The sequence below is a fragment of the Mobula hypostoma genome (assembly GCF_963921235.1).
Source record: "Mobula hypostoma chromosome 8 unlocalized genomic scaffold, sMobHyp1.1 SUPER_8_unloc_2, whole genome shotgun sequence".
In the NCBI taxonomy this organism is placed as follows: Eukaryota; Metazoa; Chordata; class Chondrichthyes; order Myliobatiformes; family Myliobatidae; genus Mobula; species Mobula hypostoma.
This window is the reverse complement of record NW_026948125.1, coordinates 206,625-226,999: the sequence shown is the minus strand read 5'-3', so window position 1 is coordinate 226,999 and position 20,375 is coordinate 206,625. Positions and strand designations below refer to the sequence as shown.

The following is a 20,375-nucleotide window of genomic DNA, read 5'->3' as shown; positions in this document are numbered from 1 at the left end:
CCCCACTCACCTAAAACCTCAAACACTGACCCCCACTCACCTCAAAACACAAACACTGAACCCCATTCACCTTAAACACTGACCCCCACTCACCTCAAGCACAGACCCCCCCACTCACCTAAAACCTCAAACACTGACCCCCACTCACCGCAAACCTCAAACACTGACCCCCACTCACCGCAAACCTCAAACACTGACCCCCACTCACCGCAAACCTCAAACACTAACCTCCATTCACCTCAATCACTGACCCCCACTCACCTCAAACACTGACCCACACTCACCTCAAACCACAAACACTGACCTCCACTCAGCTCAAACACTGACCCCCACTCACCACAAACACTGATCCCCCACTCACCTCAAACTCCAAACACTGACCCCCACTCACCTCAAACACTGAACCCACTCACCACAAACACTGACCCACACTCACCTCAAACCCCAAACACTGACCCCCACTCACCTCAAACACTGACCCACACTCACCGCAAACCTCAAACACTAACCTCCATTCACCTCAATCACTGACCCCCACTCACCTCAAACACTGACCCACACTCACCACAAACACTGACTCACACTCACCTCAAACCTCAAACACTGACCCCACTCACCTCAAACACTGACCCACACTCACCTCAAACCTCAAACACAGACCCCAACCCACCTCAAACACTGACCCACACTCACCTCAAACCCCAAACACTGACGCCAACTCATCTCAAACCCCAAAAACTAAACCCCGCTCACCTCAAGCACTGACAACACTCACTTCAAAACCCAAACACTGACCCTCATTCACCTCAAACCCCAAACACTGACCCCCAGTCACCTCAAACCTCAAACACTGACCACCCACTCACCTAAAAAACTGACCCCCACTCAGATCAAACGTTGACCTCCAGTCACGTCAAACCACAAACACTGACTTCCACTCACCTCAAACCTGATACACTGAACCCCAGTCACCTCAAACACTGACACCCACTCACCTCAAACCACAAACACTGATCCCCCACTCACCTCAAATACTGACCCCCACTCACCTCAAACACTGACCCACACTCACCTCAAACCTCAAACACAGACCCCAACCCACCTCAAACACTGACCCTCATTCACCTCAAACCCCAAACACTGACCCCCAGTCACCTCAAACCTCAAACACTGACCACCCACTCACCTAAAAAACTGACACCCACTCAGATCAAACGTTGACCTCCAGTCACGTCAAACCACAAACACTGACTTCCACTCACCTCAAACCTGATACACTGAACCCCAGTCACCTCAAACACTGACACCCACTCACCTCAAACCACAAACACTGATCCCCCACTCACCTCAAATACTGACCCCCACTCACCACAAACACTGACCCACACTCACCACAAACCTCAAACACTGACCCCACTCACCTCAAACCACAAACAGTAATCCCCCACTCACCTCAAACCTCAAACACAGACCCCCACTCATCTCAAATCACAAACTCAGACCCCCACCCACCTCAGACCACAGACACTGACCCCAACTCACCTCAAACACTGACCCACTCACCTCACTGACCCCCCACTCACCTCAAACCACAAACACTGAACCCCACTCACCTCAAACCACAAATACTGACCCCCACCCACCTCAAAACTCAAACATTGACCCCCTTCACCTCAAACCACAGTCACTGACCCCCACTCACCTCAAACCACAAACACTGATCCTCCACTCACCTCAAACCCAAACACTGATCCCACACTCACCTCAAATACTAACCCCCACTCACCACAAACACTGACCCACACTCACCACAAACACTGACCCACACTCACCTCAAACCTCAAACACTGACCCCACTCACCTCAAACCACAAACAGTAATCCCCCACTCACCTCAAACACTGACCCACACTCACCTCAAAGCACAAACACTGATCCCACACTCACCTCAAATACTGACCCCCATTCACCACAAACACTGACCCACACTCACCTCAAACACTGATTCCCAGTCATATCAAACACTGACCCCACTCACCTCAAACACTGACCCACACTCACCACAAAGCACAAACACAGACCTCCACTCATCTCAAATCACAAACACTGACCCCGCTCACCTCCAATCCCAAACATTGAACCCACTCACCTCAAACCCCAATCATTGACCCCCACTCACGTCAAACACTGACCCATCACCTCAAACACTGAACCCCACTCACCTCAAACCACAAACACTGACCCCCACCCACCTCAAAATTCAAACACTGACCACCCACTCACCTCAAAACACAAACACTGAACCCCACTCACCTTAAACACTGACCCCCACTCACCTCAAACACAGACCCCACTCACCTCAAAAACTGACCCCCCCACTCACCTAAAACCTCAAACACTGACCCCCACTCACCTCAAAACACAAACACTGAACCCCACTCACCTTAAACACTGACCCCCACTCACCTCAAACACAGGCCCCCCCCACTCACCTAAAACCTCAAACACTGACCCCCACTCACCGCAAACCTCAAACACTGACCCCCACTCACCGCAAACCTCAAACACTAACCTCCATTCACCTCAATCACTGACCCCCACTCACCTCAAACACTGACCCACACTCACCTCAAACCACAAACACTGACCTCCACTCAGCTCAAACACTGACCCCCACTCACCACAAACACTGATCCCCCACTCACCTCAAACTCCAAACACTGACCCCCACTCACCTCAAACACTGACCCCACTCACCACAAACACTGACCCACACTCACCTCAAACCCCAAACACTGACCCCCACTCACCTCAAACACTGACCCACACTCACCACAAACCTCAAACACTAACCTCCATTCACCTCAATCACTGACCCCCACTCACCTCAAACACTGACCCACACTCACCTCAAACCACAAACACTGACCTCCACTCAGCTCAAACACTGACCCCCACTCACCACAAACACTGACCCACACTCACCACAAACACTGACCCACACTCACCTCAACCCTCAAACACTGACACCCACTCACCTCAAACCACAAACAATAATCCCCCACTCACCTCAAACACTGACCCACACTCACCTCAAACCTCAAACACAGACCCCCACTCATCTCAAATCACAAACACAGACCCCCACCCACCTCAAAACTCAAACACTGACCCCCACTCACCTCAAACACTGACCCACACTCACCTCAAACCTCAAACACAGACCCCCACTCATCTCAAATCACAAACCCTGACCCCACTCACCTCAAACACTGACCTCCACTCACCTCAAACACTGACTTCCACTCACCTCAAACACTGACCCCACTCACCTCAAACCACAAACACTGACCCCACACACCACAAACCACAAACAGTAATCCCCCACTCACCTCAAACACTGACCCACACTCACCTCAAAGCACAAACACTGATCCCACACTCACCTCAAATACTGACCCCCATTCACCACAAACACTGACCCACACTCACCTCAAACCTCAAACACTGAACCCCACTCACCTCAAACCACAAATACTGACACCCACCCACCTCAAACCACAGTCACTGACCCCCACTCACCTCAAACCACAAGCACTGATCCTCCACTCACCTCAAACCCAAACACTGATCCCACACTCACCTTAAACACTGACCCCCACTCACCTCAAACACAGACCCCACTCACCTCAAAAACTGACCTCCCACTCACCTAAAACTTCAAACACTGACCCCCACTCACCTCAAAACACAAACACTGAACCCCACTCACCTTAAACACTGACCCCCACTCACCTCAAACACAGACCCCCCCCACTCACCTAAAACCTCAAACACTGACCCCCACTCACCGCAAACCTCAAACACTAACCTCCATTCACCTCAATCACTGACCCCCACTCACCTCAAACACTGACCCACACTCACCTCAAACCACAAACACTGACCTCCACTCAGCTCAAACACTGACCCCCACTCACCACAAACACTGATCCCCCACTCACCTCAAACTCCAAACACTGACCCCCACTCACCTCAAACACTGACCCCACTCACCACAAACACTGACCCACACTCACCTCAAACCCCAAACACTGACCTCCACTCACCTCAAACACTGATTCCCAGTCATATCAAACACTGACCCCACTCACCTCAAACACTGACCCACACTCACCACAAAGCACAAACACAGACCTCCACTCATCTCAAATCACAAACACTGACCCCGCTCACCTCCAATCCCAAACATTGAACCCACTCACCTCAAAACCCAATCATTGACCCCCACTCACGTCAAACACTGACCCATCACCTCAAACACTGAACCCCACTCACCTCAAACCACAAACACTGACCCCCACCCACCTCAAAACTCAAACACTGACCACCCACTCACCTCAAAACACAAACACTGAACCCCACTCACCTTAAACACTGACCCCCACTCACCTCAAACACAGACCCCACTCACCTCAAAAACTGACCCCCCCACTCACCTAAAACCTCAAACACTGACCCCCACTCACCTCAAAACACAAACACTGAACCCCACTCACCTTAAACACTGACCCCCACTCACCTCAAACACAGGCCCCCCCCACTCACCTAAAACCTCAAACACTGACCCCCACTCACCGCAAACCTCAAACACTGACCCCCACTCACCGCAAACCTCAAACACTAACCTCCATTCACCTCAATCACTGACCCCCACTCACCTCAAACACTGACCCACACTCACCTCAAACCACAAACACTGACCTCCACTCAGCTCAAACACTGACCCCCACTCACCACAAACACTGATCCCCCACTCACCTCAAACTCCAAACACTGACCCCCACTCACCTCAAACACTGACCCCACTCACCACAAACACTGACCCACTCACCTCAAACCCCAAACACTGACCCCCACTCACCTCAAACACTGACCCACACTCACCACAAACCTCAAACACTAACCTCCATTCACCTCAATCACTGACCCCCACTCACCTCAAACACTGACCCACACTCACCTCAAACCACAAACACTGACCTCCACTCAGCTCAAACACTGACCCCCACTCACCACAAACACTGACCCACACTCACCACAAACACTGACCCACACTCACCTCAACCCTCAAACACTGACACCCACTCACCTCAAACCACAAACAATAATCCCCCACTCACCTCAAACACTGACCGACACTCACCTCAAACCTCAAACCCAGACCCCCACTCATCTCAAATCACAAACACAGACACCCACCCCCACTCATCTCAAATCACAAACCCTGACCCCACTCACCTCAAACACTGACCTCCACTCACCTCAAACACTGACTTCCACTCACCTCAAACACTGACCCCACTCACCTCAAACCACAAACACTGATACTCACTCACCTCAAACACTGATCCCCAGTCACCTCAAACACTGACCCCCACTCACCTCAAACCCCAAACACTGACGCCAACTCATCTCAAACCCCAAAAACTAACCCCCGCTCACCTCAAACACTGACAACACTCACTTCAAAACCCAAACACTGACCCTCACTCACCTCAAACCCCAAACACTGACCCCCAGTCACCTCAAACCTCAAACACTGACCACCCACTCACCTCAAACCACAAATACTGACCCCCACTCAGATCAAACGTTGACCTCCAGTCACGTCAAACCACAAACACTGACTTCCACTCACCTCAAACCTGATACACTGAACCCCAGTCACCTCAAACACTGACCCCCACTCACCTCAAACACAGACCCCCACTCACCTCAAATCACAAACACTGACCCCCACCCACCTCAAACCACAAACACTGACCCCCACTCACCTCAAACACAGACCCCCACTCACCTCAAATCACAAACACTGACCCCCACCCACCTCAAACCACAAACACTGACCCCCACTCACCTCAAACCATAAACACTGACCCCCACTCAGCTCAATCACTGACCCCCACTCACCTCAAACCACAAATACTGAACCCACTCACCTCAAACCACAAACACTGACCCTAAACTCTCACCCCAAAGCTCCATATAACAACCGAAAATGCTCACCATTAAACCCAAATTTTTAGAGTGTGATTGGGTGGGAGAGTAGGGTGTGATGAGGTGGGTTCAGAGTGCAGGGGCCAGTGAGGGTCATCAGGGTGGAGACGGAGTGGATGTCAGTGAGGGACGGGTCAGTGTGCGGGTGTCGGTGATGGTGGAGCCAGGCTCTGGCAGTTTGTGGGGAAGGGTTCAGGGAGCGTGGGTCAGTGAGGGAGGGGACAGGGCAGGTGGGGAGGGGTCTGGGTGGCAGTGAGGGTGAGGGAAGGTCCTACCTGTAGAGGTTAATGTCGGTGAACCAGTCCTGGACTATGATGACAGCGTGACAGACCGTGAACAGGAAGGCAGCCAACTGCAGTGACTGTGGGAGAAACAGACGATGGAGGTGAGAGACGGAGAGATGGGGGAGCAAACAGTGAGGGTCAGAAATGGGAGGGGTGGTCAAGGGGTGAGAGATGGGGAGACTAGAGGGCAGAAGGTGAGGGTTAGAAATGGGAGAGCAAACAGTGAGGATGAGAGAAGGGGGAAATAGAAAGACAATGGGCATTCACATCATGATGGCGGCAGTTACCACGATGACATTCTGTGGGCTGTTCAAATATTTGTATATACAGTTGAAGTCAGAAGTTTACATACACCTCAGCCAAATACGTTTAAACTCAGTTTGTCACAATTCCTGACATTTAATCCTAGAAAACATTCCCTGTCTTCAGTCAGTTAGGATCACTACTTTATTTTAAGAATGTGAAATGTCAGAATAATAGTAGAAAGAATGATTTATTTCAGCTTTTATTTCTTTCATCACTTTCCCGGTGGGTCAGAAGTTTACATACACTTTGTTAGTATTTGGTAGCATTGCCTTTAAATTCTTTAACTTGGGTCAAACATTTTGGGTGGCCTTCCACAAGCTTCTCACAGTAATTTTGTTCCATTCCTCCAGACAGGACTGGTGTAACTGAGTCAGGTTTGTAGGCCTCCTTTTTCAGTCCTGCCCCAAAATTTTCTATTGGATTGAGGTCAGGGCTTTGTGATGGCCACTCCAATACCTTGACTTTGTTGTTCTTAAGCAATTTTGCCACAACTTTGGAGGTATGCTTGGGGTCATTGTCCATTTGCGACCGAGCTTTAACTTCCAGGCTGATGTCTTGAGATGTTGCTTCAATATATCCACATAATTTTCCTTCCTCATGATGCCATCTATTTTGTGAAGTGCACCAGTCCTTCCTGTAGCAAAGCACCCCCCACAACATGATGCTGCCACCCCCATGCTTCACGGTTGGGATGGTGTTCTTCGGCTTGCAAGCCTCACCCTTTTTCCTCCAAACAGAACGATGGTCATTATGGCCAAATAGTTCAATTTTTGTTTCATCAGACCAGAGGCGATTTCTCCAAAAAGTAAGATCTTTGTCCCCATGTGCACTTGCAAACTGTAGTCTGGCTTTTTTATGGCAGTTTTGGAGCAGTGGCTTCTTCCTTGCTGAGCAGCCTTTCAGGTTATGTCGATGTATATACTGTGGATATAGATACTTGTCTACCTGTTTCCTCCAGCATCTTCACAAGCTCCTTTGCTGTTGTTCTGGGATTGATTTGCACTTTTCGTGCCGAAGTATGTTCACCTCTAGGAGACAGAATGCGTCCCCTTCCTGAGCGGTATGACGGCTGTGTGGTCCCATGGTGTTTATACTTGCGTACTACTGTTTGTACAGATGAACCTGGTACCTTCAGGCATTTGGAAATTGCTCCCAAGGATGACCCAGACTTGACATCATTTTCTGACCTCAATCCGATAGAAAATTTGTGGGCAGAACTGAAAAAGCATGTGCGACCAAGGAGGCCTACAAACCTGACTCAGTTACACCAGATCTGTCTGGAGGAATGGAACAAAATTCCAGCAACTTACTGTGAGAAGCTTGTGGAAGGCAACCCAAAACGTTTGACCCAAGTTAAACAATTTAAAGGCAATGCTACCAAATAGTAACGAAGTGTATGTAAACTTCTGACCCACTGGGAAAGTGATGAAAGAAATAAAAGCTGAAATAAATCATTCTTTCTACTATTATTCTGACATTTCACATTCTTAAAATAAAGTAGTGATCCTAACTGGCCTAAGACAGAGAATGTTTTCTAGGATTAAATGTCAGGAATTGTGAAAAACTGAGTTTAAATGTATTTGGCTAAGGTGTATGTAAACTTCTGACTTCAACTGTAGCTGCAAAATCACCTCTCGGCTCCTAAACTCAATCAGCGATTGATGAAGGCCAATGCACTGTATGCCTTCATAACCACAGAGTCAACCTGCGTAGCAGCTTTGGGTGTCCTATGGACTTGGACCCCAAGATCCCTCTGATCCTCCACACTGCCAAGAGCCTTACCATTAATACTACATTCTGTCATCATATTTTCTTGTTGTGGTCTGAGACCGAGGGGATCTGGGTCTTCTGTTCGGCAGAAGATGAAGAGAGAAGATGCCAGAACGAGAGGTCATAGACACCGGAAAGGAGAGGATTTGAGTGGGGCTGGGAATTGACAAAGCCCGGTGAAATCGATGGGGGACCAGTGGAAGGGAAACTGTGAGCTCCAATGTGCACATTAGACTGTTTCATTAAAATGGGCCCTTTTCTCTTTGTTTTACTTCACTAACCCTATCAAATTAAGAATTATAAAGCTAAATCAGTTAATTGCATATGGTGTTCTGTCTGTTATTTTGTGGTACTGATTTGTAACGGGGGTTACACATCACACAGCATCCACACAAACAAGAGGTTTTGCGCCTCAGATTTCACACGTTTGGCAGGGCCAGGGACTGTCTTCCCTAGACTAACACTGCCGACAGAACCGGAGGAGCACATAAATAATATCTACCATTCCTTGCCCAGACCGCATTTTGGTAAATTGGATTACTTGGCTGTCCTTCTCCTACCTGCATACAGGCAAAAACTGAAAAAACAACGGAGTTATCACAGGAGGCAGAAGAGCGGCTTTCAGTCAGTAGACTGGGCCATGCTCAAGGACTCTTCTGTGGATCTGAATGAATACACCATGGTTGTAACAGACTTTATTAAAACAGTCGTAGAGAAGTGTATCTCCGATCAGAAACCCTGGATGAACCAGGAGATTCACAGTCTGCTGAGAACCAGATCAAGAGGCATTCAAGTCTAGTGACCAAGAAAGTTACAAGAAGATTTGCTTGACAGTTGTGGCAGGGCTTGAATACTATCATCTTTTATAAAGTTAAATCAAATGACATAGCCGACAACAGGGCTTTTCTTCCAGATGATCTCACTTTGACCATCAAAACATGGAAGAACCATCATGGTCACCCACACCTCCCGATGATCCAGTGATTTCAGTCTCTGAGGCGAATGTGCTAGCAGCCTTCCAGAGGATGAACCACGAAAAGCATCTGGTCCAGACAGGGTACCTGGGCAAATACTGAAGACCTGTGCTGATAAACTGGCTGGAGTGTTCACTGAGATCTTTAACCTTGCACTTTGGCAGCCTGAAGTACCCAGCTGATTCCAGTGGAGTGATCTGCCTCAGTAACTATCACCAAGAAGCATTTACAGCCACAGTGATGAGGTGCTTTGAGAGGAAACACAGCAACTCCAGCCTGAGAACCGCCTTAGATCTGCTCCAATTTGCCTATCAGAGCGAATGCCGTCTCACTGGCTCTTCATTCAACACTGGAACATGTGGACAGCAAAGATGTATACATCAGAATGCTCTTTATTAACTACAGCTCAGCATTCAATTCCAGCATCCCCTCAGAACTAATCAGTAAAATTCAAGACGATGACCTCATTACCTCTTTGTACCATTGGATCCTCAATTTCCTCACACTGCAGACCCAGTCAGGTCAGATTAGCAACAACATCTCCTCCATGATCTCCATCAGCATAGGTATATCACAAGGCTGTGCTCTACTCACTTTACACTTGACGAATCAGCAGATAGGAGAGAGATAGAAAATCTGGCGGTGTCATGCCACAACAAATCTCTTTCTCAATGTCAGCAAGACCAAGGAGCTAATTACTGACTTCAGGAGAAGGAAACTATGATGACTATGAGGCAGTCCTCATCAGAGGATTAGAGGTGAAGAGGGTTATAGCAACTTTAAGTTGCTCAATAGTATTATTTTGGAGGACCTGTCCTGGGCCCAGCACTTAAATACAATGATGAAGAAAGCACAGCACCACCTCTACTTCCTTAGAAGTTTGCAAAGACATCTAAAACTTTGACAAACTCCTGTAGATGTGTGGTGGAGAGTATACTGACTGACTGCATCACAGTCTGGTATGAAAATACCAATCCCCTTGAACGGAAAATCCTACAAAAGATAGTGGATACAGTCCCATCCATCACGGGTAAAGCCTCTCCACCACTGAGCACATCTACATGAAACGCTGTCGCAGGAAAGCAGCATCCATCATCAGGGACTCCCACAACACACGACATGCTCTCTTCTCACTCCTGCCATCAGGAAGAAGTACGAGAGCCTCAGGACTCACACCACCAGGGTCAGGAACAGTTACTACCCCTCATCAAGCTCTTGAATCAAAGGGGATAACTTCACACAACTTCTCTTGTCCCATCTCTGGAATATTCCCACAACTTATGGACTCATTTCAAGGATCCTTCATCTCAATTTCACGTTATTTATTGCTGTTTATTTATTATTATTATTTCCTTCTTTCTGAATTTGCAAGGGTTATTGCCTTCTGCACTTTGGTTGAGCGCTGAAGTTGGGTGGTCTTTCATTCATTCTGTATGGTTATTATTCCACAGATTTATTGAAAATGCCCTCAAGAAAATGAATCTCAGGGTATATGGTGATGTAAGTATTTTGATAATAAATTTACTCTGAACTTCGAATGAGGGAAGAAGATAGTAAGAGACAGAGAAAGGGAAATGGGGAACAGATAGTGAGGGTCAGAGATGGGGCGATGAGGGGAGCAGTGAGAGACAGGGAGATGGAGGAACAGATGGTGGGGGTCAGATGGACAGACGAGGCGAGCAGACAGCGAGGGTCGGGCCAGGCGAGCAGACAGCGAGGGTCGGGCCAGGCGAGCAGACAGCGAGGGTCGGGCCAGGCGAGCAGACAGCGAGGGTCGGGCCAGGCGAGCAGACAGGGAGGGTCGGGCCAGGCGAGCAGACAGGGAGGGTCGGGCCAGGCGAGCAGACAGGGAGGGTCGGGCCAGGCGAGCAGACAGGGAGGGTCGGGCCAGGCGAGCAGACAGCGAGGGTCGGACAAGGTGAGCAGACAGGTTTCAGAAGTGGCGAGATGGAGAAGCACAAGGTGCAGGTAAGGGAAGGGGGAAACGGGTGGGGAGTCATGGTCCAGAAGGGGGGTAGACCTCGTGGACGGTCATACTCCCTACCTGCATCTCTACGTAGGTGTGTGGCAGGCTGTATTCGGGCGGTAACTTGCGATCATTGTTGATGAGATGGTCGAGTACGGCTGGGCTCAGGATGGGCTGTGGGAGGGGGACAAAAGACACTCAAGATTAATGGCAGTCTCATGATGCCCTCCCACACTGCACACACTCCCAGGAGCAGCCAGTGTACAGTCCCTGTTTCCACATCCTATTGCAGAGGGAGAGGGGGGGCATGGGGGGGTGTAAGAGAATAGGGAGAAGGAGGGGTAGGGGAGACCGAGGGTGAGAGTTAGGGGAAAGAAGGTGGAAATCGGGACACTGTGGACAGAAGGGGCTGGGTAGGATAGGAGGAGAGAGGGGAGGGGAGGAGGAGAGAGGGAAGGGGCTGGGTAGGAAGAGCGAGGGAAGGGGAGGGGAGGAGGAGAGAGGGAAGGGGAGGGGAGGAGGAGAGAGGGAAGGGGAGGGGAGGAGGAGAGAGGGAAGGGGAGGGGAGGAGGAGAGAGGGAAGGGGAGGGGAGGAGGAGAGAGGGAAGGGGAGGGGAGGAGGAGAGAGGGAAGGGGAGGGGAGGAGGAGAGAGGGAAGGGGAGGGGAGGAGGAGAGAGGGAAGGGGAGGGGAGGAGGAGAGAGGGAAGGGGAGGGGAGGAGGAGAGAGGGAAGGGGAGGGGAGGAGGAGAGAGGGAAGGGGAGGGGAGGAGGAGAGAGGGAAGGGGAGGGGAGGAGGAGAGAGGGAAGGGGAGGGGAGGAGGAGAGAGGGAAGGGGAGGGGAGGAGAGAGGGAAGAGGGGAAGGGAGAGGGGAGGGGAGGGGAGGAGGAGAGAGGGAAGGGGAGGGGAGGAGAGAGAGGGAAGGGGAGGGGAGGAGGAGAGGGGGAAGGGGAGGGGAGGAGGAGAGAGGGAAGGGGAGGGGAGGAGGAGAGGGAAGGGGAGGGGAGGAGGAGAGAGGGAAGGGGAGGGGAGGAGGAGAGAGGGAAGGGGAGGGGAGGAGGAGAGAGGGAAGGGGCTGGGGAGGAGTAGAGAGGGAAGGGGCTGGGGAGGAGTAGAGAGGGAAGGGGCTGGGGAGGAGTAGAGAGGGAAGGGGCTGGGGAGGAGTAGAGAGGGAAGGGGCTGGGTAGGAGGAGAGAGGGAAGGAGAGGATAAGAGAAGAGAGGGGAGGAGAGGATAAGAGAAGAGAGGGGAGGGGAGGAGGAGAGAGGGATGGGGCTGGGTAGGAGGGGAGAGGGAAGGGGCTGAGCAGGAGGGAAGAGGGAAGGAGAGGGTAGGGGAGACAGGGAACAGAGAGAGATTGATAAGTGAGAGGGGACTGTGGGTGGGGTGAGAGTGAGGATACAGAATGTCCCCACACAGTTGTAGACCTCCTCATCCCACCTGTGTGTCAAGGAAGATGACCCTCTCCTGGGTGACGAAAAAGTCAATGCCGCAAGTTTGCGTCCCGCCACGTTCCTTCATTTCCTGAGTCTGGCACCGGAACACATACGACCTGAGGAGGGAGAGGAGAGGTTTCACACATCCGACCTGAGGATGGAGAGGAGAGGTTGCACACATCCGACCTGAGGAGGGAGGGGAGTGGTTTCACACATACGACCTGAGGATGGAGAGGAGAGGTTGCACACATACGACCTGAGGAGGGAGAGGAGAGGTTTCACACATCCGACCTGAGGATGGAGAGGAGAGGTTTCACACATACGACCTGAGGATGGAGAGGAGAGGTTGCACACATACGACCTGAGGATGGAGAGGAGAGGTTGCACACATACGACCTGAGGATGGAGAGGAGAGGTTTCACACATCCGACCTGAGGAGGGAGAGGAGAGGTTTCACACATCCGACCTGAGGATGGAGAGGAGAGGTTGCACACATACGACCTGAGGATGGAGAGGAGAGGTTTCACACATACGACCTGAGGATGGAGAGGAGAGGTTTCACACATCCGACCTGAGGAGGGAGGGGAGAGGTTTCACACATACGACCTGAGGATGGAGAGGAGAGGTTTCACACATACGACCTGAGGATGGAGAGGAGAGGTTTCACACATCCGACCTGAGGATGGAGAGGAGAGGTTTCACACATCCGACCTGAGGAGGGAGGGGAGAGGTTTCACACATACGACCTGAGGATGGAGAGGAGAGGTTTCATACATCCGACCTGAGGATGGAGGGGAGAGGTTTCACACATCTGACCTGAGGATGGAGGGGAGAGGTTTCACACATCTGACCTGAGGATGGAGAGGAGAGGTTTCACACATCCGACCTGAGGATGGAGAGGAGAGGTTGCACACATACGACCTGAGGATGGAGGGGAGAGGTTGCACACATACGACCTGAGGATGGAGAGGAGAGGTTTCACACATCCGACCTGAGGATGGAGAGGAGAGGTTTCACACATCCGACCTGAGGATGGAGAGGAGAGGTTTCACACATCCGACCTGAGGAGGGAGGGGAGAGGTTTCACACATACGACCTGAGGATGGAGAGGAGAGGTTTCACACATCCGACCTGAGGAGGGAGGGGAGAGGTTTCACACATACGACCTGAGGAGGGAGGGGAGAGGTTTCACACATACGACCTGAGGAGGGAGGGGAGAGGTTTCACACATACGACCTGAGGATGGAGAGGAGAGGTTTCACACATCCGACCTGAGGATGGAGAGGAGAGGTTTCACACATACGACCTGAGGATGGAGAGGAGAGCTTTCACACATCCGACCTGAGGATGGAGAGGAGAGGTTGCACACATACGACCTGAGGATGGAGAGGTTTCACACATCCGACCTGAGGAGGGAGGGGAGAGGTTGCACACATACGACCTGAGGAGGGAGAGGAGAGGTTGCACACATACGACCTGAAGATGGAGAGGTTTCACACATCCGACCTGAGGAGGGAGGGGAGAGGCTGCACACATCCGACCTGAGGAGGGAGAGGAGAGGTTTCACACATACGACCTGAGGAGGGAGAGGAGAGGTTGCACACATCCGACCTGAGGAGGGAGGCGAGAGGCTGCACACATCCAACCTGAGGAGGGAGAGGAGAGGTTTCACACATACGACCTGAGGAGGGAGGGGAGAGGTTGCACACATCCGACCTGAGGAGGGAGAGGAGAGGTTTCACACATACGACCTGAGGAGGGAGAGGAGAGGTTTCACACATCCGACCTGAGGAGGGAGGGGAGAGGCTGCACACATCCGACCTGAGGATGGAGAGGAGAGGTTGCACACATACGACCTGAGGATGGAGAGGTTTCACACATCCGACCTGAGGAGGGAGGGGAGAGGTTGCACACATACGACCTGAGGAGGGAGAGGAGAGGTTGCACACATACGACCTGAGGAGGGAGGGGAGAGGTTGCACACATACGACCTGAGGAGGGAGAGGAGAGGTTGCACACATACGACCTGAGGATGGAGAGGAGAGGTTGCACACATACGACCTGAGGATGGAGAGGAGAGGTTTCACACATCCGACCTGAGGATGGAGAGGAGAGGTTTCACACATACGACCTGAGGATGGAGAGGAGAGGTTTCACACATCCGACCTGAGGAGGGAGGGGAGAGGTTTCACACATACGACCTGAGGATGGAGAGGAGAGGTTTCACACATACGACCTGAGGATGGAGAGGAGAGGTTTCACACATCCGACCTGAGGAGGGAGAGGAGAGGTTTCACACATACGACCTGAGGAGGGAGAGGAGAGGTTTCACACATCCGACCTGAGGAGGGAGAGGAGAGGTTTCACACATCCGACCTGAGGAGGGAGAGGTTTCACACATCCGACCTGAGGATGGAGAGGAGAGTTTTCACACATACGACCTGAGGAGGGAGAGGTTTCACACATACGACCTGAGGATGGAGAGGAGAGGTTTCACACATCCGACCTGAGGAGGGGGAGGAGAGGTTTCACACATCCGACCTGAGGAGGGAGAGGAGAGGTTGCACACATACGACCTGAGGAGGGAGAGGTTTCACACATCTGACCTGAGGATGGAGAGGAGAGGTTTCACACATCCGACCTGAGGATGGAGAGGAGAGGTTTCACACATCCGACCTGAGGAGGGAGGGGAGAGGTTTCACACATACGACCTGAGGATGGAGAGGAGAGGTTTCACACATCCGACCTGAGGATGGAGGGGAGAGGTTTCACACACACGACCTGAGGATGGAGAGGAGAGGTTTCACACATCTGACCTGAGGATGGAGAGGAGAGGTTTCACACATCCGACCTGAGGATGGAGAGGAGAGGTTGCACACATACGACCTGAGGATGGAGGGGAGAGGTTGCACACATACGACCTGAGGATAGAGAGGAGAGGTTTCACACATCCGACCTGAGGATGGAGAGGAGAGGTTTCACACATCCGACCTGAGGATTGAGAGGAGAGGTTTCACACATCCGACCTGAGGAGGGAGGGGAGAGGTTTCACACATACGACCTGAGGATGGAGAGGAGAGGTTTCACACATACGACCTGAGGAGGGAGGGGAGAGGTTTCACACATACGACCTGAGGAGGGAGGGGAGAGGTTTCACACATACGACCTGAGGAGGGAGGGGAGAGGTTTCACACATACGACCTGAGGAGGGAGAGGAGAGGTTTCACACATACGACCTGAGGATGGAGAGGAGAGGTTTCACACATACGACCTGAGGATGGAGAGGAGAGGTTTCACACATCCGACCTGAGGATGGAGAGGAGAGGTTTCACACATCCGACCTGAGGATGGAGAGGAGAGGTTTCACACATACGACCTGAGGATGGAGAGGAGAGGTTTCACACATCCGACCTGAGGATGGAGAGGAGAGGTTTCACACATACGACCTGAGGATGGAGAGGAGAGGTTTCACACATACGACCTGAGGAGGGAGGGGAGAGGTTTCACACATACGACCTGAGGAGGGAGAGGAGAGGTTTCACACATCCGACCTGAGGATGGAGAGGAGAGGTTTCACACATACGACCTGAGGAGGGAGAGGTTTCACACATACGACCTGAGGATGGAGAGGAGAGGTTTCACACATCCGACCTGAGGAGGGAGAGGAGAGGTTTCACACATACGACCTGAGGAGGGAGAGGAGAGGTTTCACACATCCGACCTGAGGAGGGAGAGGAGAGGTTTCACACATACGACCTGAGGAGGGAGAGGTTTCACACATACGACCTGAGGATGGAGAGGAGTGGTTTCACACATCCGACCTGAGGAGGGAGGGGAGAGGTTGCACACATCCGACCTGAGGATGGAGAGGAGAGGTTGCACACATCTGACCTGAGGATGGAGAGGTTTCACACATACGACCTGAGGATGGAGAGGAGAGGTTTCACACAACCGACCTGAGGATGGAGGGGAGAGGTTGCACACATCCGACCTGAGGAGGGAGGGGAGAGGTTGCACACATCCGACCTGAGGATGGAGAGGAGAGGTTGCACACATCTGACCTGAGGATGGAGAGGTTTCACACATACGACCTGAGGAGGGAGAGGAGAGGTTTCACACATACGACCTGAGGATGGAGAGGAGAGGTTTCACAGATCCGACCTGAGGAGGGAGAGGAGAGGTTTCACACATCCGACCTGAGGAGGGAGGGGAGAGGTTTCACACATACGACCTGAGGATGGAGAGGAGAGGTTTCACACATCCGACCTGAGGATGGAGAGGAGAGGTTTCACACATCCGACCTGAGGATGGAGAGGAGTGGTTTCACACATCCGACCTGAGGAGGGAGGGGAGAGGTTGCACACATCCGACCTGAGGATGGAGAGGAGAGGTTTCACACATACGACCTGAGGATGGAGAGGAGAGGTTTCACACATACGACCTGAGGATGGAGAGGAGAGGTTTCACACATACGACCTGAGGATGGAGAGGAGAGGTTTCACACATACGACCTGAGGATGGAGAGGAGAGGTTTCACACATCCGACCTGAGGAGGGAGGGGAGAGGTTGCACACATACGACCTGAGGAGGGAGGGGAGAGGTTGCACACATACGACCTGAGGATGGAGAGGAGAGGTTGCACACATACGACTTGAGGATGGAGAGGAGAGGTTGCACACATACGACCTGAGGATGGAGAGGAGAGGTTTCACACATCTGACCTGAGGATGGAGAGGAGAGGTTTCACACATCCGACCTGAGGATGGAGAGGAGAGGTTTCACACATCCGACCTGAGGATGGAGGGGAGAGGTTTCACACATACGACCTGAGGATGGAGAGGAGAGGTTTCACACATCTGACCTGAGGATGGAGAGGAGAGGTTTCACACATCCGACCTGAGGATGGAGAGGAGAGGTTGCACACATACGACCTGAGGATGGAGAGGAGAGGTTTCACACATCCGACCTGAGGATGGAGAGGAGAGGTTTCACACATCCGACCTGAGGAGGGAGGGGAGAGGTTTCACACATACGACCTGAGGAGGGAGGGGAGAGGTTTCACACATACGACCTGAGGAGGGAGGGGAGAGGTTTCACACATACGACCTGAGGATGGAGAGGAGAGGTTTCACACATCCGACCTGAGGATGGAGAGGAGAGGTTTCACACATACGACCTGAGGATGGAGAGGAGAGGTTTCACACATCCGACCTGAGGATGGAGAGGAGAGGTTGCACACATCCGACCTGAGGAGGGAGGGGAGAGGTTGCACACATCCGACCTGAGGAGGGAGGGGAGAGGTTGCACACATCCGACCTGAGGAGGGAGGGGAGAGGTTGCACACATCCGACCTGAGGATGGAGAGGAGAGGTTGCACACATACGACCTGAGGATGGAGAGGTTTCACACATCCGACCTGAGGAGGGAGAGGAGAGGTTGCACACATACGACCTGAGGAGGGAGGGGAGAGGTTGCACACATACGACCTGAGGAGGGAGAGGAGAGGTTGCACACATACGACCTGAGGATGGAGAGGAGAGGTTGCACACATACGACCTGAGGATGGAGAGGAGAGGTTTCACACATCCGACCTGAGGATGGAGAGGAGAGGTTGCACACATACGACCTGAGGATGGAGAGGAGAGGTTTCACACATCCGACCTGAGGAGGGAGGGGAGAGGTTTCACACATACGACCTGAGGATGGAGAGGAGAGGTTTCACACATACGACCTGAGGATGGAGAGGAGAGGTTTCACACATCCGACCTGAGGAGGGAGAGGAGAGGTTTCACACATACGACCTGAGGAGGGAGAGGAGAGGTTTCACACATCCGACCTGAGGAGGGAGAGGAGAGGTTTCACACATCCGACCTGAGGAGGGAGAGGTTTCACACATCCGACCTGAGGATGGAGAGGAGAGGTTTCACACATACGACCTGAGGAGGGAGAGGTTTCACACATACGACCTGAGGATGGAGAGGAGAGGTTTCACACATCCGACCTGAGGATGGAGAGGAGAGGTTGCACACATCCGACCTGAGGAGGGAGGGGAGAGGTTGCTCACATACGACCTGAGGAGGGAGAGGAGAGGTTTCACACATACGACCTGAGGATGGAGAGGAGAGGTTTCACACATCCGACCTGAGGATGGAGAGGAGAGGTTTCACACATCCGACCTGAGGATGGAGAGGAGAGGTTTCACACATCCGACCTGAGGATGGAGAGGAGAGGTTGCACACATACGACCTGAGGATGGAGAGGAGAGGTTTCACACATCCGACCTGAGGATGGAGAGGAGAGGTTTCACACATCCGACCTGAGGAGGGAGGGGAGAGGTTTCACACATACGACCTGAGGAGGGAGGGGAGAGGTTTCACACATACGACCTGAGGATGGAGAGGAGAGGTTTCACACATCCGACCTGAGGAGGGAGAGGAGAGGTTTCACACATACGACCTGAGGAGGGAGAGGAGAGGTTTCACACATCCGACCTGAGGAGGGAGAGGAGAAGGGGAGGGAGGTTTCACACGTACGACCTGAGGATGGAGAGGAGAGGTTTCACACATCCGACCTGAGGATGGAGAGGAGAGGTTTCACACATACGACCTGAGGATGGAGAGGAGAGGTTTCACACATCCGACCTGAGGATGGAGAGGAGAGGTTGCACACATACGACCTGAGGATGGAGAGGTTTCACACATCCGACCTGAGGAGGGAGGGGAGAGGTTGCACACATCCGACCTGAGGAGGGAAGGGAGAGGCTGCACACATCCGACCTGAGGATGGAGAGGAGAGGTTGCACACATACGACCTGAGGATGGAGAGGTTTCACACATCCGACCTGAGGAGGGAGAGGAGAGGTTGCACACATACGACCTGAGGAGGGAGGGGAGAGGTTGCACACATACGACCTGAGGAGGGAGAGGAGAGGTTGCACACATACGACCTGAGGATGGAGAGGAGAGGTTGCACACATACGACCTGAGGATGGAGAGGAGAGGTTTCACACATCCGACCTGAGGATGGAGAGGAGAGGTTGCACACATACGACCTGAGGATGGAGAGGAGAGGTTTCACACATCCGACCTGAGGAGGGAGGGGAGAGGTTTCACACATACGACCTGAGGATGGAGAGGAGAGGTTTCACACATACGACCTGAGGATGGAGAGGAGAGGTTTCACACATACGACCTGAGGAGGGAGAGGAGAGGTTTCACACATACGACCTGAGGAGGGAGAGGAGAGGTTTCACACATCCGACCTGAGGAGGGAGAGGTTTCACACATCCGACCTGAGGATGGAGAGGAGAGGTTTCACACATACGACCTGAGGAGGGAGAGGTTTCACACATACGACCTGAGGATGGAGAGCAGAGGTTTCACACATCCGACCTGAGGATGGAGAGGAGAGGTTGCACACATCCGACCTGAGGAGGGAGGGGAGAGGTTGCTCACATACGACCTGAGGAGGGAGAGGAGAGGTTTCACACATACGACCTGAGGATGGAGAGGAGAGGTTTCACACATCCGACCTGAGGATGGAGAGGAGAGGTTGCACACATCCGACCTGAGGAGGGAGGGG

At 52.3% G+C, this 20,375-nt stretch overlaps 1 protein-coding gene across 2 annotated transcripts in view; it reads right to left on the bottom strand.

Moving 5' to 3' along the window:
• Positions 1-20,375, bottom strand: part of smg9 (SMG9 nonsense mediated mRNA decay factor) — a 93,448-nt gene that overhangs the window by 57,885 nt on the left and 15,188 nt on the right. For both annotated transcript variants that reach the window (XM_063038970.1, XM_063038971.1), the window contains 3 exons: positions 12,799-12,910; positions 11,438-11,533; positions 6,335-6,420 (listed from right to left, as the gene is read on the bottom strand). In XM_063038970.1, coding sequence (XP_062895040.1) covers positions 6,335-6,420; positions 11,438-11,533; positions 12,799-12,910 — 294 coding nt within the window. The remainder of the gene's footprint in view (positions 1-6,334; positions 6,421-11,437; positions 11,534-12,798; positions 12,911-20,375) is intronic.